At 38.4% G+C, this 26,009-nt stretch overlaps 2 protein-coding genes across 5 annotated transcripts in view; one reads left to right on the forward strand and one right to left on the reverse strand.

The window, feature by feature from the left end:
- Positions 1 to 26,009, reverse strand: part of LOC118276547 (uncharacterized) — a 50,599-nt gene that overhangs the window by 8,294 nt on the left and 16,296 nt on the right. For 2 of the 4 annotated variants that reach the window (XM_050699944.1, XM_050699943.1), the window contains 6 exons: positions 20,225 to 20,381; positions 19,598 to 19,791; positions 16,074 to 16,274; positions 15,207 to 15,356; positions 13,204 to 13,405; positions 12,445 to 12,617 (listed from right to left, as the gene is read on the reverse strand). In XM_050699944.1, coding sequence (XP_050555901.1) covers positions 12,445 to 12,617; positions 13,204 to 13,405; positions 15,207 to 15,356; positions 16,074 to 16,274; positions 19,598 to 19,791; positions 20,225 to 20,381 — 1,077 coding nt within the window. Of the gene's footprint in view, positions 1 to 12,444; positions 12,618 to 13,203; positions 13,406 to 15,206; positions 15,357 to 16,073; positions 16,275 to 19,597; positions 19,792 to 20,224; positions 20,382 to 22,678; positions 22,694 to 24,044; positions 24,108 to 26,009 lie in introns of all 4 variants that reach the window. The other 2 variants (XM_050699941.1, XM_050699942.1) reach the window with 2 other exon arrangements.
- LOC118276548 (uncharacterized) lies at positions 3,267 to 10,563 on the forward strand. The gene is made up of 2 exons (XM_035594883.2): positions 3,267 to 3,431; positions 7,666 to 10,563. The coding sequence occupies exon 2, from the start codon at positions 7,680 to 7,682 to the stop codon at positions 9,420 to 9,422; it is 1,743 nt and encodes a 580-aa protein (XP_035450776.2). The 5' UTR covers positions 3,267 to 3,431; positions 7,666 to 7,679; the 3' UTR covers positions 9,423 to 10,563.

A 26,009-nucleotide genomic window follows, 5' to 3' on the forward strand; every position in this document is an offset into this window, starting at 1 on the left:
AATATCATCAGTAAAGAATTTATTCGGTTAGTAATAAGCAGTGAACTCGAAACGGTATATTTACAATGTTTTTCTTTTTTTTTTCAATCTTATTTTATTTTATTTAGGGGTTTTTATCTAAGATATGACAACCCCATCATATCCTTTCACAAAGTGGCAACTCAAAAAGGGATCGGGATGATATAAAAACCGGCCAAGTGCGAGTCGGACTCGCCCATGAAGGCGTCCGTAGCAGCCAGTAGATGACATAATTATAAAAGTTATAAAATAACTTGGTTTTACATAGTGTTTGTATGAACGACAAAGTTATATTTGCGGTTTTTGTAAATGTTTTATTTCTCAAAAACTATGATATCTGGTTCAAACCAATTTTCGTTGTTAGTTTTTATTGAAATCTACAGCATATATTTTTTTTAGTTTTCTCACTCTCTTATTTTAAAAGTTAGAGGGGGGGGACACTAATTTTTCCACTTTGGAAGCGTCTAACTTTCAAACGGTTGGTTTTGACGAAAAATGGTTGTAGGAACCTTAATTTCTTTTTTAAAGACCTATCCATAGACACCCATCACGGATATGTTAGCTGAAAAAAATTTTTTTTTAATCAGTTCCATAATTAATTTTTAAATTTATTAATTTTTATTCAAAATTCGAATAGCGGTTATGGAAATACATCAACCTACAGAGTTTCTACTATGTAGGCCCAACAGTTATGGAAATAAATGGCTGTGACATACGGACGGACGGACAGACAGACATGACGAATCTATAAGGGTTCCGTTTTTTGCCATTTGGCTACGGAACCCTAAAAAGCAACGTTACGCCTTTTATCCCCGAAGGGGTAGGCAGAGGTGCACATTACGGCACGTAATGCCCCTATACAATGTACACCCACTTTTCACCATTTGTGTTATAAGTCCCATGTAATAGGGGGTGAGCCTATTGCCATATACTGGACACAATTCCAGACTCTGTGCGACTACTGAGAAATTTTCGGAAAACCGAGAAAAGCCTAGTAATCCTTTGCCGTACCCCTTAGTACCCTTGTACGGCAGTCGCACTTGCGACCACTTGACCAATCAGGCAATAAATAAACAAACTCTTCAATTATGTCTAAGTACCTATAGATAGATCGATATAGATTCTATGAACAAAGCGAATGCAAATGACTAGGTACTGCACCTGTACTTATGCTTCCATTACAGATAAATCGGGGATTCCCCCAAACATTTATATTATAATTTATTTATCATCATACGTAACACAGTCATATCTTTACGGATCAAAATGATTATTTGTACCTAATTATGCACGCGTGACGTCAGTGCCCTTGCTCGGTGTCGGTATGCACAATGGTACGTCGAATGACATACTTCTGTCGCTTTAAATAGAATCTTGAATGAATGAATTAATATGAATAACGCCACGCCTTTTATTTATCCCTGAAGGAAGGCAGAAGTGCACATTACGACACTTAATGCCGCTATACAATGTGCTCCCACTTTTCAGTATTAGTGTTATAAGTCCCGTGCAATAGGGGGCCTATTGCCATATACAGGGCACAATTCCAGACTCTGTGCTACTACTGAGAAACTTTCGAAAATCCGAAAAAAAGAAATTGAACCCGAGACCCCTTGTCCTGTAGTCGCACTTGCGACTCGGATAACGAGGCAGATCAAAGGATCTAAAACATATAAAAGCGCAATATCGCTATAATAAGATAAATATGTAGGAATTACGTACTTATGTAGTCACGCATTGTTATATTTAATCACTCAAAACTTCACCAACCATAAACAACAAACCACTTTGTTTTAAATCTAAAAATAAAACATAAGTACCCGACTATCGACAATAATGCGACAGTGCGACCAGTATACTTTTTCGTAAAATTAATTTCGCACGCTTATCGGTCGACAAAATGCCTATTTTATCTTGGATTCTACTACTGACAATAAATAAGAAATTAATCAATCAAAGAAATATGTAAGAAAACAATAAATTTTATTCGAATTAAAAGAATGCGTTCCCAAAAACGCTAACGTTACAATTAAAATATACTGGGCGCACTGTCTGTGTTCGTGGAACAAAGTTTTGTTTTCTTCAGTTGGCATCACTGTCATGTTAACATGGGACTTCCCTCCATTTTGATACATGTTGCTGATATCTTTTGAATTTGTATTTAACTCAAAGTGACTGAAAGTTTTTATAAAATAACGAGATATGACTAAAAACTTACATTTTTTTAAGTATTTTTTATATGTATGTCGATTTATGTCGCGAATGTTTAAGGTTTTGTGAGAAGATGGATGGCTGATGAATTAGTTTTAAGTAATTAAAAATATTGTATTTCTTTTTTCTTTGTTGTAAATTTTCAACATTTTAACTGTATAATGTATTGGCTTAAGCTGTAAAATTATGCATGTTTTTCTAAATAAATAATAAATAAATATGTATACATAAGAATAGAATTAAGAATCTTTGAACGAAATATTTATGAGTAGTTGATAATGTATCAATAATGATCTTTCTATAATAATACAAATTATAAATAAATGTTGGAGTAAGTCGTTTTTAGATTTTTGCCATTGGTGTGGCAGGATTGATAGTGATCGACGTGGAAATTCATGAAACTATGTAGAAATTCATCGATAGATGAATGGATGGATAAATTTGTCAACGGAAAATAGCAAGGAAAATTCCTAGGAAAATTATAAACTATGCAATTTACTCTCATTTAAAAAAACTTACGCAAGTATATAATTTTCCAATTAGATGTTTTTTTTTTTTGTTTTTAATGCCCGTCTTGTAGATTATTTTAAAAGATTAGACACGTATTTTTTATTTTCACCCGGAAACAAATACTTTCGAAGATATCAAGGCATAGGTTATACGTAGAAATGAAGTATTTGCTCCCACTCCTAAACTTTGACAAATCGTGTTGTTATCTTATAGACAAAATAAAAAAAGACGTGTCTAATATTTTTTCATTACCTAACTGACGGACTAAATAGTTTTTTTTTTTAATTTTCATACCCCGTCATCATCCCTATTCTTGTGAAAGAAAGATCCATATCATATTCTTTCCTTTATTCTACTATTATATAATTTGTACCCCACGGCATGAGCAATTTTTACCTAAAACCTTTATGTAACCTGTGTATCACGAATAAACAATTTGATTTGATTTCCAGACAAAATGTCGTATGACCTATTTTTTAGTTTTACTGTAGCTCAAAGCACCTACGTCCCATCTTGAGCCGCGTTCGAGTACAAAACCTCCCTACTATATAATCGAGTGCGCGATAATCAAGCACCAATTACAAGTCCTAATCTGAACAGTGAATACAACGCAACAATTAGCAGTAATTGTGCAACATCTTATAAGAAAACTTTGTATTTTAGTGTTTAAAACTTTCAACAAAGGAACACAAGTAAGTACTAATAATATTTAGCCATTTTAAACATATTAAAACAATTAAAAATTTCGGTAAAACGGGTGAATAGAATGCGAGGGGTGAATACACACAGGAATGGGGTGAATAGGCACAGGAATGGGGTGAATAGACACAGGAATGGCGTGAATATGTGTTAGAATATTTTCCCAACATTTATTCACCCCGTCTTCTGCGTCGATTCACCCCTCCAATTCTGTTCACCCCGTTTTAAGTTATATAACTAGTACGGACATTAGGTTGCTTTTCCAGAGATGTGTTCAGTGCTATGCTATGTTGCCGTAGATGCGTTTGGCTTCCACCAATCATATTCATTGGTACACATAGCTTAGTAAGAAAACAGACTCGGCTAAGCTGTTTTTTATATGAAAACTTCTCAGATAAAAAGCTTTAAGGTTTCTCGAATCTTCCGGAGCTGCGGACAACGTAAAAGGTTACCGGGGCTCCGGCTCACAGCAGAAGTAGGAACGGGGTGGTTTTTAGGCAGTAAGATACTGATACTCCCTCTATCCTCACCCAAGGCGGGAGAAGTCATTGGATGACTTTCCCCCCTCAAAAAAAAGTGTCTCGAATCTTTTCAGATCGTAAGCAACGAAATGCTATTTTTGTTTCTTTAATGCTAAATAGGTTACATTAGTTAGTAACAATACTATGACTATGTAGCTTGTTAAACTTATTATATTCTCATTTAGTGGGCACAAATATTATACTTGAATGCTGTGCAAATCTTTCATTGAATAGAATAGAATAGAAAATTATTTATTTGCAAGTATGGGCAATACAATAGAAAGGTGGTAGGTTTACAATCATCATAGTTCCGTTGTATTTCACCATTTGGAATACAAACACTTAATTTATAATTATAAATAGACTGACATACATTCTCATTAAATAAAATTATTGAATTCAAAATTTTGATATTAACACTAGTTTGTATCTCTGTCAATATTTTTTTATAATTCTATTGTTGCTATTGCCTTAATATAATAAATAAATACCTAAATAAATATATCACTTTCATAAGTTCATAATGCGCTGTGTCCATGATCCAACCGTCTAACGTTAACCTACTCAGGTGTTGGTCGAAGCTTTTGGCAATGAGGCCATTGGCAGATAAGACTATCGGCACAATGATTACTGAATCTAATTGAATTAATTATTATTTCATTAATTATTCACACAATATATAGAATTTTCTAGCGTCCGATTTATTAAATCTATACTATCTATACTATACTAATATTATAAAGCTGAAGAGTTTGTTTGATTGTTTGTTTGTTTGAACGTGCTAATCTCAGGAACTACTGGTCCGATTTGATTTTATTTTTGTGTTGGGTAGCATTATAGAGGAAGGTTATAGGCTATATCTATATCTAAATCATCACGCTACGATCGATAGGGACTGAGCAGAGCGGGTGAAACGCGCAGAAGTAGCTAGTATTAGATATTTTGTGGTTGATTTGATGATGATGACAGATTTAGTTATTCAAATATATTAAAACAATTACTAAGGGCTATATTTCACTGGGACATCAGTCGCGCCACCGTGGTATCTGTAAGTTACAAACCATTTTTCATACTTCATACTGAGGTGTCAACCCTTTTGGCTTAGGTACCTTGCCACCTTGTTTTTATGTAAAGTTTGTTTTATGAAGAAAAATGCAATAATATTTTTACTTTGAATGTTTTTAATTAATTTTACCTGATTTTTTCTTTCTTTTCTGTGTTTGTTTTTGGGACAGCGTGGCCGGTGCTAAATAAATGATTTTTCCTTTTTTTTTGTACGGGGTAAACCCCGAATGGCCTAGCTTTTAGGGGAGAAACACTAGGGAGTGTGGGATTTTTACTTTACTAAAACCAGTACCCTAGTAGCTTCAGCGCGGTTTCACCCGCTCTCCTCGGCTCCTATTGGACGTAGCGTAATATTTTATAGCATAAAGCCTTCATCGATAAATGGTGTATTCAACACAAAAATATCAATTTTTTAAATCGATCCAGTAATTATTGAGATTAACGCATTCAAACAAACAAACAAACAAACTCTTCAGCTTTATAATATTATAGTATAGATTAAGATCTCGATGTATACCATATACTCAGAAATAAATGACTATTCTATTCTACTATACAGACACCTGACTCACCACACTGCGGCAGTAGGGTTAGGTTAGGTTAGGTTGTTTGTTTATTATGAGATACCATTTCTATTTTTGTCTATAAACACAAAACTGTTACATTTGAATCTTGCTGAGATATAGTTGTAGACATACATACATACACATACACAACGTCACGCCTTTTATCCCCGAAGGGGTAGGCAGAGGTGCACGTAATGCCGCTATACAATGTACACCCACTTTTCACCATTTGTGTTATAAGTCCCATGTAATAGGGGGTGAGCCTATTGCCATATACTGGACACAATTCCAGACTCCGTGCTACTACCGAGAAATTTTCGAAAATTCGAAAAAAGAATTAGTTAATAGGTTATTAGCTACCGTTTGTCGTTGTTTTTTTTTTGTTTCTACGACGCATACAACCTTTGATATCACATAAAGTATAAAAAATAATATTAAAATAGCCATAATTTTTAGGGGGAGGGGGTTCAAGCTCCCATATTTTTTTTGTCGATAAAATTAGATGTAGTACTCAGTACTCAGCCTTAATGGGTTAGAAGCCTCATTTAGTTTGTAAATACAATATTTTTCTGTGCACTGTGTTGCATGAGCGTATAATTGCGGGCGGGAGGGCGGTGCTGCATGCCGCATGTTAAAAAATACATGTATAAGCGGAATTAAAACTAAAAATCTTACTGTATTGTTAGTGTAACAATGTAATAATTTGCGAGGTCCGTAGATCGCCGGTCGTTGGTTCGTAGTTATCAGATAATGTTTAGTATTGTTGCTACTTACAATGTTGATTCTCATAATAAGCACCCTTCACTACAAAGTATAAAACAAAGCCGCTTTCTCTGTCCCTTTGTATGCTTAAATCTTTAAAACTACGCAACGGATTTTGATGCCGTTTTTTTAATAGAGTGATTCAAGAGGAAGGTTTATAAGTATAATACATGCATAATATATCAATATCACTATTGGGTGCAATAGCGAAGCTGGGGCGGGTCGCTAGTCTATACTAATATTATAAAGCTGAAGAGTTTGTTTGATTGTTTGTTTGAACGTGCTAATCTCCGGAACTACTAGTCCGATTTGAAAAAATATTTTTGTGTTGGATAGTGCATTTATTGAGGAAGGTTATAGGCTATTAAACATCACGCTATGACCAATAGGAGCCGAGCAGAGCGGGTGAAACCGCGCGGAAGTAGCTAGTATCCTATAAAAATGGACGTCAATGAGATAGTATTGGATACGGACTGGCGGCTGAGTGTGTGGGACACCACACAGCGCTGTAATAATTAGTGGTGGCGCGACCAGTACCTAACATTCTATGCTGCCGCCCGAACTGGTCGCGCCGCCAGATTGGTTGTGCAAAGCGGACATCAAGCAACCAGGGGCCTTAGTCTGCTATTACAATTGGGTACTATCCTCGGTCAAAAATAAATTACTACAACTTTTCAATACAATAAAATATTAAAAAATAATCACACTCTCATTCATTGATGAACTATTTAATTTTCGATTTTTTCTTACTAAATTTCTAGAAATAAGTCTGCTATTTGACGTCAAAAACTTATGACGTCATAATGCACTATTTCATACAAAGTTCATAGAAAATATCGTTTTTGACGTTTCGAAAAAAGTATTGAATTTGACTAGTAGGAAAGTAGCCTATTGTGTCAGAATGGTCGATCACTGACCAGTGCAAGAGGGACGGAGCTATACAACCTACATAGCTCTGTCCCTCTTGCACTGCTCAGTGATCGACCATTCTGACACAATTGTAATAACAGACTAAGGCCCCAGGCGACTGGTTGCGCCACCATGGTATCCCGGTGAAATATAGCCATAATTGATTATTTAGTTTACACATTTTCCTAGCTAATTTACTTAGGTATAAAAAACGGTAGGTAGATATGATAGTTGAGTAATCCAATACAAAATCATGTTTCAACAAGTCCGCGTATGAAATGCATTCGATGCTTACGATACGACGCGATGACGTCGCGTGCGAAGGAAACGGTTTATCGATAGCCTCTCTGCATACCTACTACAATAAGTATATAAGTACTAAAATTACATTTTGTCTGTTGCAGGAATCATATAAAAAATGAGGATCTACTACTTTCCGAAATTAGTCGCCGACACGGCAGAAGAGTTTGAATTAAAGAATTGCAGCGTCGTGATTGACGGGCAAAACTTTCTCCATAATAAGTACCAATCATCTAAGATACCTTTTACGTTTGGTGGGGACATGGATCGGTACGCAACACACGTACACGACAATCTACTGAATATGTTTAAAAAGGCCAACGTAAAATGCTACTTCGTGTTCAAAGGCGGTGACACGGATATTAACAAGAAGATTAAAAAATTTGGTCGTTTCGTCTTCGATAAAAGTGTAAACAAGGCTGAATTTTTACGACCTATACTATTGAGAGACACTAATGTACAAATAGTACACGACGCGGGCTCACAACACGCGTTCTGCATTACAGAAAGTAAGGATGATTGCATTGCTTTAGCCACGAGATTAGAATGTCCTATTATCAGTAATGATATAGAATACTGCTTTAGGACAGCGCCATACATTCCGGAAACTACATTGGCATTTGACAGCACGACAAATACGATTCACTGTCGACGGTACACACTGCAGAATTTTCTCAGGAGAAACAATCTAACTGAGAGCAAAATGGTTATATTTAGATGTCTATCCGACGCTATATTTCCTGGTAAATTTTTTGACGAATTACTAAGATCATGGAATGTTGTAAACGAATCTAACGAAGAAGACTATTACGTAAGAAATCAACAACTGATATTGTGGTTATCGCAGCACGAGGAGCAAGAAATACGTCGTAGTATTTCAGAATATTTGCAAAGCGAAGATGATAGAAGTAAGTTTTGGGCAGCACACAAGTCTACGTTACTAGACATACCGAAGACGGAAGGTGGTTTCGCGACCGAATACCTGATCAACTCGCAGCTTGATATAGGAGTCGAAGACCCCGACTGGTTCGAGAAGGGGGTGGTGTGCGAACACATACCGAGTATGTACGTAAACTTGTACAAATGGCGAGTCGTCCAAGGCTCCTGGTTCGACAGGCAAGACAACAATAACAACGACAGTTTTCTACTTTCAATTGATATAACAAAATACGCATACAATCTTCTAACAAATTACAAAAGGGCTACTTTGAAACTGTATCATGACAATGAAAATTATACGGAGATAGACACGGTAGACCCGTGCGTGCCGCGCCCGGACTACGATTGCCAAGTATCTGTATTCGAGAATGGTTGGGAGGATATAGATCGTTGGAACCTATTTCAGCATTTCTTGCAACATAAGGGTATAAACATTGAAATGTTATCTAAACTACCAGATGACAGCGTGCTGCTGTTCATAGCACTGGTGTATTTTGCTTGTAGGAAAGAGGACGTATCAAAGGAGACTAGAGCGATTATATTGTGTTACGTATTGCTGAACGCTCAATCTCTATTGGGCACTGATTTGAAAGATTTGAAGGAAGCGAATCGCGTTAAAGGATATTTTGAGAGTGGGAAAAGGAGATACGTTGGACAAGTAATGAAAAACTTTGACGAGTTCCTATTCTGTTTGCAGCAAATGAATTATTTGAATAAGCTATGCGGATCTCCTTACAAGGAGACGTGTTACAGTAGGGTGTGCAAAGGGACACTTATTTATTCGTTGTTCATTGCTATGGACATTTCGTTGAAACCTTGCGATGTTTTTATAAGCGACTCGCTAAAATATGCCCCTTCAGTTTTAACATTGTTTAATAAACTGATTCGAAGCTACAAAGCCCTACTGAGTACAGCTAAGTAGTCAAAATCACCTGTTGTTTTTAATATCATGACTGTCATATTTATTATTTGTGTAGGAATAAGATTAATATTGTATTCATTGTTTTTGCTCTTACTTATGGCTTGAATTTATCGAGCGTTGTCTTGAGTTGGGTAAAATAGGCTATTCAATTGCGAATTTTCTGAAATTTGGGTCACCAAAAATACAAGTTATCGTGAATGACTAACTGTCGCACTCAGAGACATTAAATGATTACTTAAACTATTCCTTACTAACATTTTGGTTGCGGAAACAATTACTAAGAACCCGGTTAAGTAACCATTAAATGACTCTGTGTGTCGCGGTTAACATCTAAAATTAATAATAACCAATGGAAATTCAAAATCTATGGATTAATATGGAATTTTGACATTATGCCACACATAATGGGTTTTCATAAAAAACCGAAACCAATCTAGAGGTTTTGGATTAAGATCGGTTATTCATTTCGGCCGTCAGGGAACCGAACCCGAGATCTCGAGCTTATACAATGTGATAGGGGCGAGACTTCTAACCTGTTAAGGCTGAGTACTACATCTAATTTTATCGACAAAAGTCGGGGGTCGAAGGGGTCGAATCCCCTCCCCCTAAAAATTATGGCTATTTTAATATTTTTTTTTACTTTTTTTGATATCAAAGATTGTATGCGTCAGAGAAACAAAAAAAAAAACGACAAACGGTAGCTAATAACCTTGGCTAACTAATTCATTACTTTTTTCATATGTTCGATAATGTTTTGGTGAGAAAAAAATCATTTGTGAATTATTTTTACCGAAAAATTCACTATTTTTCAATATTTTCAATTAGGGGTTCAACCCCCCATATTATTTTTTTTGTCGATAAAATTAGATGTAGTACTCAGCCTTAACGGGTTAGAAGTCCCACCCCTATCACATTGTATAGTAGCCAGCTCTTTTCAAACGAGTCTATATTTAGTATTTTTATAATCAATCTAATCTAGATATTGAAATATTGTTAGGTAGTTTATTCATAAGAATATTGTTTATTTTTAAAAAGTTGTCTATAACATAAGCTGTGATTATTCAAAATTATAACTTAATCATGTAATTTTAAGGTCTACATTTGTATCTTATTTTTTTAAAATAAAAAATCAATCTTTGGAGTATAGTTTTTTATTATGTTTATTATAAATACATAAACATGGCGTTGCATAAATTCATCGTAGGGGAGGTCACAAAATAATAATAAGAAATACACGGTGTAACAAAAAGGGGGTATACAAATACATATCAAGTGCACGGTTTCTAGACAACATAACAAACGATACGGGAAGGGGTTTTTTCAACTCATGTTTTTATGGAACGAATTTATGAGCTTTTCCAATATTTATTTTTCATGCACTTTTGTATGATTTATAAAGTCAAGAACCATGCGACACCTAGTATTTAGTACCTATTTTGTGTAGAGATTCTATTCAACCTGTATTTTTCAGTGCTTCTTGATGTATATGGGTATTTTGTTACACGCTGTATAAGACATATTTAATAAAATGTTTTTGTAATTGCCCTTTTTTCTTTACACTTATCAAGTGTGGGAGAGCCATGCTTCGGCACGAATGGGCCGGCTCGACCGGAGTGATACCACGGCCTCACAGAAAACCGACGTGAAACAATGCTTGCGTTGTGTGAGTGATGTTACCGGAGGCCCAATTCCCCCCTTCCCAATCTTCCACATCCCCGATTCCCGAACAACAACCCTTAAATTCCTAACTCCCAAAAAGCCGGCAATGCACTTGTAACGCCTCTGGTGTTTCAAGTGTCCATGGGCGGTGGCGATTGCTTACCACTAGGTAATACGTATGCTCGATACCGGCGTTTTTCATAAAAAAAAGTTAGGCTTCTTGTCCACGACACGATTTTTCAACCCTACGGTGTGTTAGTCCTGATCGGAGCTGCGGACTACCTAGCGGGTTTACCGGGGCTCCGGCTCGAAAAGCAGGAGAAGGAACGGGGTGGTTTTTAGTCAGTAAGAGTCTGACACTCCCTCTTGCCTCGCCCAAGGCGGGAGAAGTCATTGGATGATTTTCCCCCTCAAAAAAAACGGTGTGTTAGCCGTACAGTTTACCGCCGCCCCGCGCCTGTTTACACGCTTCCATAGTGATCCATACAACACTGACGTCCGTGCCGCCGCACGGCGAATTAACCGTAGATTTTAACGGTGAAAAACCGTGTGTGTACAAGAGGCCTAATTAATTCATTTTTAAATAAATAACGCTTTTAGGTAGCTAATAAAACAAGGAAGTTTTTCTAATACTTTGTATGCTTAATGTAATAACATTTTTTTGTTTATGAATCCAAGTTTTTTTCTTAATAACCTCACGCCTTTACTCCCCGAAGGGGTAGGCAGAGGTGCACATTATGGCACATAATGCCAATGTACACCCACATTTCACAATTTATGTTGTAAGTCCCATGTAATAGGTGGTGAGCCTATTGCCATATACCGGGCACATTTCCAAACTCCGTGCTCCACTGAGAAATTTTCGAAAAACGATAAAAGCCCAGTAATACGTCGCCCGACCAGGGTATCGAACCCGAGACCCCTTGTCCGGCTGTCGAACTTGCAACCACTCGGCCAACGAGGCAGTCCAGTCTATTGACCAAATTAGACCAATCCTTCCCCCCCATTTTCCGATCCCCAAAAGACCAGTAACGCACTTGTTACGCCTTAGGTGCTACGTATATCCATGGGCGACGCTGATTGCTTACCATCTCTCAATTCCATAAAAAATCCCACCCACACGCACGAAGCGCTTCGCTTCAAGCTTCCTTGTGCGAACTGCTAGGGAGTGGAACTCCTTGCCGGAGTCTGTGTTTCCTGATGGGTATAACCTGGGTGTCTTCAAAGCCCGAGTGAATAGGTTGCTTATGGGCAGACGTGCTCCATCGTAGGCCGCATCATCACTTACCATCAGGTGAGATAGCGGCCAAACGTCGGCCCATTTAACATAAAAAAAAATAATAATAATGATTTCAAGCCTTACCTCGGTCCATGATCAGTCATCAGGATGACGAGGGTGTCTTCCAAATCCCCTCTCTCCTCGAGTCGACGTAGGAACTCCAAGAAATCGTCGTCAGCTAAGGATATGAAGCTTGCATCATGCGTGATGTCAGCGACGAAAGTGAATGCAAATCTCTTGCCATCTAGTTGCATAAACTGTAAAGAAAAGAGACAATACTTTAACCGACGAGCATGCATGAAAAGACTGATGACTGTCGATGAAGCGAAAGCAGTGTTTAAGAACCGTTGGCTCACCCCCTATTACATTGGACTTATAACAGAAATGGTGAAAAGTGGGTGGACATTGTACAGTGGCATTACGTGTCTTAATGAGCACCTCTGACTACCCCTTCGGGGACAAAAGGTGTGACGTTGCCCATATATATCTATCTCTAAAATTCCCGGAGGTGAATAATTATAATAATTAATAAAATTCCCGGAGGATTTGTGTTATAAGTCCCATGTAATAGGGGGTGATCTTATTGCCATATACTGGACGCAATTCCAGACTCCGTACTACCGAGACATTTTCGAAAATCCGAAAAAGCCCAGTAATACTTTGCCCGACCCGGGAATCGAACCCGAGACCCCTTGTTCGGCAGTCGCACTTGCGACCACTCGACCAACGAGGCAGTCCGCTCTTTTTTTTGACATAGGTACATATATTGCCCCACACTAGGATTTTCTCCTGTGTCGTGGGTGCGTTTACAAACATACAAGTTCACATACACATGACACGTACCTGTTCAGTAATGTTCATCATGACTTTATACTGCGGTGTGTCGCCGACACAATACGAATTTTTTTTCATCCATTTGGACCATTTGCGCATTTCAAGGTAGAATGATCGTAAGTAATGATCAGCCGGCTGTTGTTTGAAGCCATTGAACCGGTATTGAAACGTGCCAATCTCCGGCATGTCCTCGAAATACGCTGTACGATATCTGCAAAGAAAATATATATATTTTTAATCTCTATTCTCTATCTTTATATATATAATTCTTCTGTACGTGTGTATGTCACTGAACTCCTCTTAAACGACTAGACGGATTTTGATGAAACTTTTTGTGTGTGTTCAAGAGGATCTGAGAATGGTTTAGATTCACAATTTTGTCCGCTGGACAATTATTTTTTGATTATATTTTAATTTATCCGTAGTTGTTGATTTTGGAATGTTTTACATTGGATCCGACAGACGGCGCTACCATCGCAGTGTCAAATATTAATGACGTTAGATATTGTCATAACATTTGAATACCGTAACAATTTTCATCAAAAAGGTCCAGAATGTTTTAGCTTATTAAAAAAGTTCAAATTAAAGACGTGTAGACAGGACAACGTCTGTCGGGTCCGCTAGTATGTATATAAAAATCAATTGCTGTTTGTTAGTCTCGCCAAAACTCGAGATCGGCTGGACCGATTTGGCTAATTTTCGTCTTGAATTATTTGTGGAAGTCCAGGGTAGGTTTGAAAGGTGAGAAAGAGGTGATACGAAGTTTGCCGGGTCAACTAGTGTAAAATAAAAATTTGCTGTTATAATAATTTTACACGTGAGAAACATGCTTTGGCACGAATGCGCTGGCCCGACCAGAATGATAGAAAGCCTCACAGGAAGGCGACGTGAAACAACGCTTGCGTTGTGTTTCGTTGTGTGAGTGAGGTTAGTGATATTCTTCGATAGCGTCAGTGAGTAAAACTCGAAATAAGTATAGAGCAAATAAAACAATTGTGTATTAATTATAAATTATAAAAGAAACTATAACAAATAGCTGCGTCACCGCCGTCGATAGAAAGCGAAGTGCGCAGCTTTCTGCGCAGCGACGCCGGCAAGCCGTCTTAGTAAAACTGCGTTGTGCGCATCTTGGTGCGCAGCGACGCCGGCAAGCCGCCGCGATGCCAATTGGTAAGTGCGCAGCTTGGTGCGCAGCGACCGCGCAGGGAGTCCAGCGCCTCCAGCCGGCGACAGCGATGTCTTGTATAGACAGGGAGGTCCAATTAACCCCCCTTTCCAATCTTCCCAATCCCCGATTCCCTAACAACCCTTAAATTCCTAACCCCCAAAAAGCCGGCAACGCACTTGTAACGACTCTGGTATTTAGGGTGTCTATGGGCGGCAACGATTGCTTACCATCACATAAAATAAAAGTCATTGGATACACGAACGGTCGAAACGAGAGCTGGTTCGGCGCTCTGATTGGCCGATTCGAATAAACTAACCAATGCAACTGCACTGAACTACGTTAGTAAAGCCCAAATACTGATATGCTACTCAATTTTAAGTTGTACTTAAATATCGTTCTATCTCTGTCATTTAGATAGACTTCGACCGGTGCCATCGATCGATGGTAGATTGGATTAGTCGACGTCGATCGATAGCCGATAGATACTATCTGTCGATGGTGGAATGGATTGGTCGATGTCGATTGATAGGTTCCGGCCGGAATATAATCAATCTACGTCGACCGGCAATATATCGATTGGTTAGTCGACCGGTATCCGTCGATCAATTAAAGTTACCTCACTAATCGATGAATGTCGACCGATGTCGATCGATGCCATCGATGGACTATCGATCGATGTGTTACCACAACACCCTTACGTTTTTATTATTATTTTTTTTTAATGGGCCGACGTTTAGCCGCTATCTCGCCTGATGGTAAGTGATGATGCGGCCTACGATGGAGCACGTCTGCCCATAAGCAACCTATTCACTCGGGCTTTTATTCGTTGTCTTGGTTTACTTACCCATCTTTCTTTAGCTTGTAGAACAAGAAAGGGAATGAATCCAGCGTAGCGTTGGAGCTAGCCTTCCTTACGTCTGGTAGTTCCAGCTCAGTTTTTCCAGTGAGGATCGGGAACAAGGCAGCAGGAGTGCCGTCACCAACAATATTGTACCTGTAACGTTACAAGACCATTTTTAACACACGTTCATTGGTTTTCTTCTCCTCTAATAATATACTCTGATTTTTTTCGTTGCGGAATCGAAGACAGTCATTTATGTCCCTGGAACGCGCCGGACTTCAATGTTCCGGTGTTTTCATGTTTGTATCTACTGTAGATCCTGGCTTACAGGAGTTGCAGCGGTGTGGGAAGTTGCGGCGGGCTTGTCCCATAGAAAAAAGACTTTTATTGATCTACCTGTAATGAAGTCCTATATACTCGCGAATAAACATACGAGCAGGGGCCTTAGTCTGCTATTTGCTCGGAATGGTTGATCATTGAGCAGTGCAAGAAGGTCGGAGCTATACAACCTACATAGCTCCGTCCCTCTTATAACATAAATGGTGAATAGTGGGTGTACATTGTACAGTGGCATTACGTGCCATACTTATTGTGCACCTCTGTGATAAAAGTTGTGACGATGCATATAAAAAAAACTAGCTACTGCCGCGCGGTTTCACCCGCTCTGCTCAGCTCCTTTTGGTCATAGCGTGATGGTTTTATCGTCTATAGCCTTCCTCAATAAATAGATTATCCAACACAAAAAGAATTGTTCAAATCGGATCAGTAGTTCCTGAGATTAGCGCGTTCAAACAAACAAACAATCAAACAAACAAACTCTTCAGCTTTATAATATTAGTGTAGTATAGATAATGTAAAATAAATACTTACGCATCCAAAACGGTTGCCTTCAAGTGGTTCTTGATGTGATTGAAGCTGCGGGGCAGGTTGCGCATGATGCCGAACTTGGAGGTGGAATCGAAGCCAAATATCAGCACATTGTAGGTGTCTTCCCTTCCTGGTGGGGGCGGCAGCCGTTCCACCGACTTACGGAACCCTATATGGTAACCGACCCATGTCGTTTCCGAACCACTGCAACATATAAAGATTTCTCATTTATTTATTTACTATACTTGTTTATAACATTTTTTAAAATTTAATTAGAAAAACAAAAACATCGATAGTTAAAAGGAAATAGGGTATAAGCGACATTTTGCTCAGAAATTAGTTTATTATGCTATCCTACGTAAATTACAATTACTGGGGTTTTTTTCGGTTTTTCGAAAATTTCTCAGTTGTAACACGGAGTCTGGAAATGTGCCCGGTATATGGGACTTATAACATAAATTGTGAAATGTGCGTGTACAATGGCATTATGTGCCATTATAATTATGCACCTCTGCCTACCCCTTCGGGGATTAAAGGCGTAACGTTATATATATATATATATGTATATAACGTACATATATATATATATATAACGTTACGCCTTATATATATATATATATATATATATATATATATATAAATAACAAAAATCGATCAGTATCATCCGATGCTCGATATAATTATAACTTTTCCGGGCTTTAAGCTATCCTCGCAGATAGGTATCATCTCCGCAACAAGTGACACGTCGGTCGGATACCAGTACAGATTGGAACTGGCGAAAGGCGGATTTTCAAGGTTTATACAATGCATTGGCTGAAGTGGACTGGTCTGACTAGTTAACAATAAACGACATTAATTGTGCTGTTCAGTTGTTCCATGATAAGCTATATAAAATTATACGTCTGTTTGTGCCTACTAGAAAACGCTTGTCAAACAATCAGCGATACACATATCCGAAATGGTACAACGTAGAAATAATAAAAAATATACAAAACAAACATTTCCATCATAAGAAATTCAAAAAAGAGGGTAAAGAATTTAATAAAGCAATGTTTATATATTATAGAGAGAAAGTTAAGAAATTGATAGACTGCGAATATCGGAAACATATGACTGTATTACAAAACAATATAATTGACGACTCAGTGCAATTCTGGAAATATGTAAAGGACAGGAAAAAGGATAGAAGCAACATAGATACATATACACATGAAAACACTGAAATGACCGATCAAGCCGCAGCCGACGCCTTTGCTAAATATTTTGCGTCCGTTTTCCATGCAGAAAAACCCGTGCTAAATCCGGATACTGCTATTAAAACCGCTTATGCATACATCCATCGGGATGTAGCCTCCGTTTCCATCACGACAGTCGATGGTAACGATCTGAAGAAGGCAGTGAGACGCCTCAAACCACGATCAGCTGGTGGGCCGGATGGCATTCCTGTCTTCCTAGGGACTGTATATCGGTCATTGGACGGCCTCTGCTGTACTTGTATAATCTTTCTTTGACTCAGTCAAGATATCCAGAGAGCTGGAAGTTATCCCGAGTCACTCCTGTTCCTAAAGGAGACGGAGGTGCAGATGTCACTTCGTTCAGACCTATAGCTGTCCTATCCGTTTTTGGTAAGATCTTTGAAGCAATTTTAAGTAATCGCATCAACTGCCAAATCGGTCACCAGCTACATAACAGCCAGCATGGGTTTCGTACAGCTCACTGCACCACCACCAACTTGGTCTCGCATGTGGACTATATCTGCGCACAAATGGATAAGCGTATGCAAGTCGATGCGGCTTACTTCGATTTCAAAAAAGCATTCGACCTAGTGGATAATGATTTGCTATTGGAAAGGCAGGCGATTATTGGATTCGTACCAAAGCTCCTCAATTTTTTCTCCTGTTACCTAAATAACCGCGCCTAGCTTCACTGACAGACAGACTGACGGACAATTCAATTTGACGTTTCAAAAGTGCCTAATTTAGGATTAATTGAAATAAATGCTTTGACTTTGACTTTGAACCGACGTCAATATGTGCGGTTGAATGGCTGTAACTCGGGAGACTACTTTACTAGATCAGGAGGAAGTCAAGGTAGTACGTTGGGACCTTTAATATTCCTTATATTTATCAACGATTTACCAGATGTTGTTTTGACTTCCGAATGTCTCCTATTTGCGGATAACCTAAAACTAACTCTTGGTATTGAAACTGAGGCTGACGCTGAGACATTACAGAAAGATATTGATGTGGTGTCTGTATGGAGTCAAGAAAATCACCCTCCGTTCAATACCTTTAAATGTAAAATAATAACTTTCACGCGAAAATCACAGCCCATTATTTTTAATTATAAGTTGTCTCACGCTCCATTGGAAAGAGTATATGAGATTAGGGACTTAGGATTGGTAATGGATTGCAAATTAGACTTTCACACGCACATCAACAAAATTTGTAAGTCGGCGTACAAAATGTTAGGGTCTGTCATGAGGACTGCATCACAATTTTATAATATACGCGTTGCGAAAGTATTATACAATGCTTTTGTGCGCATTAAGCTTGAATATGGTGCTGTTATCTGGAATCCCTACGAAGAAAAGTATATTCAAATGATTGAAAAAACACAACGTAAATTTGCTCGATGGATATATGTATAAAAAAACAGTACGGATACTATCCTTACTTATACCCTTCCTTATTTGTGTCTGGCATGGTGGACATGGAAACGCTGAAATTCAGAAGGGCAATGTCTGAAGTCATGCAATATCTGTCCATAATTCACAATCGGATTGATAGATTTATTTGCCGACGGATTAGTACATTTGTGTAATGAATTTCAGATAATTTTAAATAAGTCCGTACCCTCCCCCCCCCCAAACCCTCTTTTCTGAGCTACAGTCCTGCAATGGACCATGAATGAGTGTGGCTACTAGAAACCGAATCACCCACCACCAAAGACTAACAACACACTTATAATTCCTCGAATGCTGTAGGCTTGAGAGGTTGTCTGGTTCTCGAATACAAAGTTTCGTTTAATCTTCGGCCGTAGGTTTTATTGATTTACTGATAAAATTACTTGAAATAACGTTTTATTTTTAATTTCATATTTTATTTCATATTAGTTCATTCTGTTCACGAAAGTACGCAATAAATAGAATAAAATTGTAGTATGCAATCTGCGAAGATTTTTCGTTCGTTCGTTGAATTAGAGTAGACACCCAGGCCCATCTGGTTATTTGCCCACTTTTAACTACCATAAAAGGACATACATAGAAATATGCTCTTTTTTAGAACAACTTTTTTATATACAATAGGTAAATGATCATATAATGTATCAGAGATATTGCAAAATAATTTTTAAAAAGAGTAACGATGGAGTTTCTTGCTCGTTTTTCTCCATTCGAAGCTACACTTTGGAACGAGCACCTAGCTTCACTGATGGACGGACTGACGGAGAATTCAATTTGACGTTTCAAAAGTGCCTAATTTAGGATTAATCGAAATAAATGCTTTGACTTTGAACTAGTCCCTTACCTATTGCCACGTTTACCCTTACATTTGATCTTGATATGATCGCTCTTCTCAAGGGTAAAGATCCCACCATTCTTTATCGTCCGTACAGGTCCGAGGTGGCGTTTCCAATCAGTCTGGTGTAATATATCTTGGTACGTGCAGACTAAATCCTTTGTCGTCCGTAGTATATCCTTGACTACCCAACATTTGGATAGCTGAAAATATGATACATATGATTAGAATAGAATAAAATGTATTTATTTGTAAAAAAAACATAGGTATTGACAGATCTTAGGTATGTATATTTATTAAGTGTGAGAGAGCCATGCTTCGGCACAAATGGGCTGGCTCGACCGGAGTGATACCACGGCCGAGCAGAAAACCGACGTGAAACAACGCTTCCGTTGTGTGAGTGAGGTTACCGGAGGCCCAATTCCCCCGTCCTAATCTTCCCAATCCCCGATTCCCGAACAACGAACGAACCCTTAAATTCCTAACTCCCAAAATGCCGGCAACGCACTTGTAACGCCTCTGGTCTTTCAAGTTTTCATGGGCTGCAGCGATTGCTTACCATCAGGTGGTACTTCTGCTTGTTTACCGGGACGTTCCACAATAGTGTGGGGTAACGTTTAAAAAAATTGTACTTACATAGCATTTCACCCAATCCGGATCGTTGCACACAATACTAGGTTGTTTCTTCCTCTCCAAAGCAACCAATTCCTCAGCAAACGGATCCAATTGCGGCATATTGCACCCTTGGCCCTTATCTTGCTGCAGAGATTCTTTTATCTGATTTTCTATGAATCTGATGAAAAATTGTATTAATTTAATCAATATACTTTAATATTAAGTAGCAGCCACAACGATGCAGAAGACCCGAAATGAGATATGCGTTTGAAAGTCAGCCAGTCAGATCAAGTTAACTCCAATCTGTATTTCTATTCGATATTCGACTTTATATTATAACAGATAAAGTTGTAAATCTAATAAAGAAATACAGAATGGAGGAGGTTGATCTGCTGGCGTCTGTTTGTCAATGTTCGCGCGTGTTCGCGCGAACTCGAAATAATGAATAAAGTAAGTATAGGAATATACCCAAATAATGAATAAAGTAAGTATAGAAATATAAATCCGAAAAATCCTAATTATACCATGCCCAACCCGGGAACCAAACCTGACCCTTGCCCAGTTACCTTTCCTATTGCCAAAAAAACCATGTAATGTAATCTTAATAAATAATACTTAAATAAATATCAAATCGCCAACAAACTGGCTCACAGTTTGGCGATTTTTGTATATATTTTTATATGTATGTATTGAGAGAGAGACCTGGTCCCTCAAAAGGGCTGATCGTTGCCGGATTGACGTCTTTGAAATGTGGTGTTGGAGGAAAATGCTCGGAATTCACTGGACAGGGGCCTTAGTCTGCTATTACAATTGTGTCAGAATGGTCGTTCACTGAGCAGTGCAAGAGTGACGGAGCTATGTAGGTTGTATAGCTCCATCCCTCTCGCACTGCTCAGTGATCGACCATTGTGACACAATTGTAATAGCAGACTAAGGACCCAGAGCATCGGAATAACGAGTCTATACTAGCCGAACTCCAATCACCCATGAGGCTCACCACCATTTACCAAAGAATATTCTTTGACTTCTTTGGTCACATTGCCAGGAAGAGAGGTGATAACCTAGAAAAGTTGCTGCTCACAGGAAAGGTAGATGGAAATAGACCAAGGGACAGGAGTCCGATACGTTGGTCGGACCAAATCCGTGCCACACTGGAGACCACAGTCTGCGACGCCATACACATCGCCGAAGCTATCTTCGGCGATGTGGATGGCGTCGCAGACGCCATGTTGCTCTATAGCAACATGGCGGAATATAGTCAACCAGAGAGTTATTCGTCGGAGTCACGACCCTCAGCATTGAGGATAAACGACGCAAGAAAGAAACCTCACGGAGCCCGAGACATTTCCAACGAATGCAAAACCGTGAAAATCGGTTCTTGCGTTCTGGAGTTATAGCGTCAGAAAGGAAAACCCGACTTATTTTTATATTACAGATATTATACTGTGTCATAAATGATTAAAATTAATGTCATCGTGTAAATCCCATTTTCTAAAAATAATATCAAAGAAATTATTTATTTAGCTGGTAACACCAAAGATATACTCTTCGATCTAAAGTAATGAAGATGATTAGTTTTCGTGTGAGAAAGTTAAGCATTTGTAGTCACTTAGCAACATATTGGACGCGCGACATGTTGCGCAACGAGTATTGTCTGTTGACAAAACAAATACATCATCACGTTAATGTACGCGTCCACAGGACCGCATCGTACGCATCGCACGCAACGGATTTTAGTATGTCTTGTATAGAAACAGATTCAACTGCGTCCACTGATCCGCATCGTACGGACCGCATCATCAGCAATGCCTACATGCGATGCGTACTGATGACGTCATACGGAATGCGTACAATGCGGGCCTGTGGACGCTTACCTTTGCGCGGAACATGTTACGCGTCACGTGTTACGCATCTATAGGGATGATGATTCAAACAAAAATAAATTATTTCTACAAATAAATCTATAAGAGTACCTAAACATAACAATGTATTGATTAATACATCAACATCATTTTTTTATCGTAGTTGTCTCGGAGTTTTGGGACGCCCGCTTCTCATGCAAGGCATGGTGGCGTGGTGATTAATGCTCAAACCTCCGTGCAAGAAGAGGCCTTTGGTCAGCAGTGGCCACTAATAGGCAGTTGATGTGTGATGAGATGTGATAAAGGCAATCCAAATGATTTTGGCTGTTTGTCATCATCCCTATTGGTGCCCAGTACTGGACAAGAAGCATCAAAAGCGTAACGTACGAAGCAACAAACAAACACAGCAACGTTACACGTTTCATGTAAATTTCACATGCACATGACACCCAGACCCGAAACAACAATTTGTGGATCACACAAAGAGTTGCTCCGTGCGGGAATCGGACCCGCTACACGTTGCACGGCAGCCAGTTGCCCAGCCACCGCCAACCGTGCAGTCAGAAATTAATATGAATAAAAAAGCCATGCACAATTACTCAATTCTACTTACTCAATTACAGATTCTCTGAAAAGAAAAAAAATAGACAATCAGGAGAAGAAAACATGCTTCAACATCAAACTACATACATATTTCATATTCAGGCGCAAGGGGACACAAACATACCTACTTGGGCAGGAGTTTCTGATATACATAATAATCAGATTGTAGATTCGACATATTCATTGTAATATCAACTTTATATCAAGACGAAAGAGTTGAAAATCTAATAAAGTTAAGGTCAGATTGTAGACTCGACAGCAGATCAAGCTACACTAATTATGTTCATTGTAATTTCAACTTTATATCAAGACGAAAGAGTTGAAAATCTAATAAAGTTAAGCGCAGAAAATAGTAGTTTGAGCTGCTGGTGTCTGTACAAGGAGATAGTGTTTCAGGCATTATTAATATTAAATACTAGGGCTACTACCACTTTTTTTGAGAGATTCCTAAGTAAGGTACTAAGTTGTAGCTTAAGGACTGGTGCTTATAGAGTACTTGGTAATATGCGTCCAATGCCAGGGGCCTTAGTCTGCTATTACAATTGTGTCAGAATGGTGAGAGGGACGGAGCTATACAACCTACATAGCTCCGTCCCTCTTGCACTGATCAATGATCGACCATTCTGACACAATTATAATAGCAGACTAAGGCCCCAGGTCACTTCCAACCGGCATATCTGGAAGTCATTGGGGCCTCCATGTTCAGCAGTGGATGTCTTGTGGCTTATACAAAATTAGTAGTAGTAAAATATTGGACTGTAGGACCTTAAAAACGCCACTACCGCCATCTCGTGAGCGCCATAACGAAAATTCTTATTACTATAAACGACAAGGTCTGTTTTCTCACCGTTTAATAATATTTTCATACTTTTACCCGACTGTTTTACTTTTAAAGTTAAGCACAATAGAATGGTTTCTTACATAAATCTTGTACTAAAAATAATAATTATTATGTAGTAGTGTTCAAATGTAAGTATGTTAATGATAACTAACTACATATTTAGTACCGAACTATGCATTCGAAACTAATTTTCAACCTTCGTAAAGTGTTATTAGAGTCCAGTTTTGATAATTAGGGTAACAGACGTTACGGACAGAAATGTTTTTGGACTTTGGGACAGTTTATCCAAATTTGGGACAAAAACTTGGATAAACTGTCCCAAAATAAAAAAAAAACTTGGATAAACTGTCCCAAACTTAAAAAAAAACTTGGATAAACTGTCCCAAAGTTAAAAAAAAACTTGGATAAACTGTCCCAAAGCCTTTTAAAGTCCAACCACCGAATAATACCATCACCAATTCGTTATAAATTTACTAGTATAAGCAAAAAATGCGAATTACATTAAAAAAAAAAAACAAAATGAACAGTCCCTCACCTGCCACTTTTTTTAATATTACTTGGAACCACAACCGAGCTACGTTCAGCGTGCGTTTCTGTTCTACATGAAGATAAAAAAAATTAGCAAAATACTCAAACAACATGATTACAAGCCATTAATGATGACTAATGCGTCTACCACACGTGCATGCTTGACCGCAGTTTTACTTGCGCATGCCAGCTTGTACACTGAACACTGTGCGTGTAGTTGGTAAAACGGTAGCATGCGCAAACTCCAATGCTTGGCTTGATGGTTTTTAAACTTGCTTGAAATTCTGGCATGCGCAAGCTATACTTGTACAAACGTGTCTGCGCGTGTGGTTGGTAGTTCAGTGTTCAAGCCGCTCTCAGTTTAGTCGAGTGGAGTAACTGTACGCGCACGGTCGTTAAAAATAGCGGATTTACGTAAATAATTTCGCCAATCGCTTGGCTCATCTGTTAAATCCTTGAGTAGATGTATACCTATGTGAATGAATTTTTCTATTCAACAGCCATTTTTTGTCCACTTTGATCGTTTACACTTTGACTTTTGTATTTTCTTTTTTTTCACAAGCAAACACTTGAAAAATAATAGCAGAAGAAATAGTTCTTCATTGGGTACCATTGTTTCCACGCCGACGATGTCGACAAGAATGTGGCTTGCGCGTACTTAACTGTACCGTGTGGTAGACACATCCGTGTTCAGTCTTTTCATGCGACAAGCATGTGCAATTAAAACTGTGGTCAGGCATGCACGTGTGGTAGGCGCATAAGACAAGCTTATGTTAGGAAACCTTTCACCTTTTGATCATGGGGTAAGTAGTCTAGTGGGGTATCCCATGGGGGTAGGCAGAGACAGACGTATACTAATATTATAAAGCTGAAGAGTTTGTTTGTTTGTTTGAACGCGCTAATCTCCGGAACTACTGGTCCGATTTGAATAATTATTTTTGTGTTAGGTAGTGCATTTATCGAGGAAGGCTATAGGCTATAAAACATCACGCTATGACCAATAGGAGCCAAGCAGAGCGGGTGAAACTGCGCGGAAGTAGCTAGTCTTACATAAAGTCATAATCAAAATTATTTATTTCAAATAGACCAGGAAGCCACTTTTGAACGTCAAAGTGCTAGTTCTAAAGTATAGATTCCTATGGAGAAGAACGAGCAAGAAACTCCATAGGTTACTCTTTTTCAATCAGATTCACAATACACTTCTTGGTTACATACCTCTTTCGCTTCATCAACAGTCGTCTTTTAATCCATTAGATTTTTAAGTGTGATAGAGCCATGCTTCGGCTGGAATGGATCGGCTCGACCGGAGTGATACCACGGCCTCACAACAAACCAACGTAAAACAACGTGTGTTGTGTTTCGTTGTGTAAGTGACGGCCCAATTACCCGTCATCCCAATGGTACGAATCCCCGATTCCCCAATAACCCTTAAATTCACAACCTCCAAAAAGCCAGCAACGTACTTGTAACGCCTCTGGCGTTTTGGGTGTGTCAGGAGACTGAAGGATTTGGGGGTGTGAGATGGTGGTATCCACTCCGATAGAGCTATATCATCGTGTCAAAGCATGGTTTGTTGATAATTAAAAAAAGCATAATAGAAATCACAGGGAGAAATGGAAATCTTTAGAGGAGGCCTATGTCGAAAGACAAGCTGTTTTTGAACCGAACGCCGATATACTAAGTTAATTACGTGAAAGATTAACATTTATAATTTAAGAGAATAATTTTTTAAGAGAACATTTATAATAAATAGATAGGTAGTTAGTTATTAGAAGTAAAGTTATGTTTTGTAAACTTAAACAGCAATAAAGGCTTATTTTATTTTATTTTAATAGAAATCACAATAGTATGATAAATGTGAATTTTTGTTTGTTTGGATGTTTGTTCGTCAACCACGCTGAAACTATTGAAAGGATTTTGATGAAATTTGGTATACAGACAGGGTATGAGCTGTCTTGTGTCATAGGATATT

Source organism: Spodoptera frugiperda, chromosome 17, assembly GCF_023101765.2.
Source record: "Spodoptera frugiperda isolate SF20-4 chromosome 17, AGI-APGP_CSIRO_Sfru_2.0, whole genome shotgun sequence".
NCBI lineage: Eukaryota > Metazoa > Arthropoda > Insecta > Lepidoptera > Noctuidae > Spodoptera > Spodoptera frugiperda.

Coding starts and splice junctions, on each gene's coding strand:
- LOC118276548 (XM_035594883.2), top strand. CDS start 7,680: ATGAGGATCTACTACTTTCCGAAATTAGTCGCCGACACGGCAGAAGAG.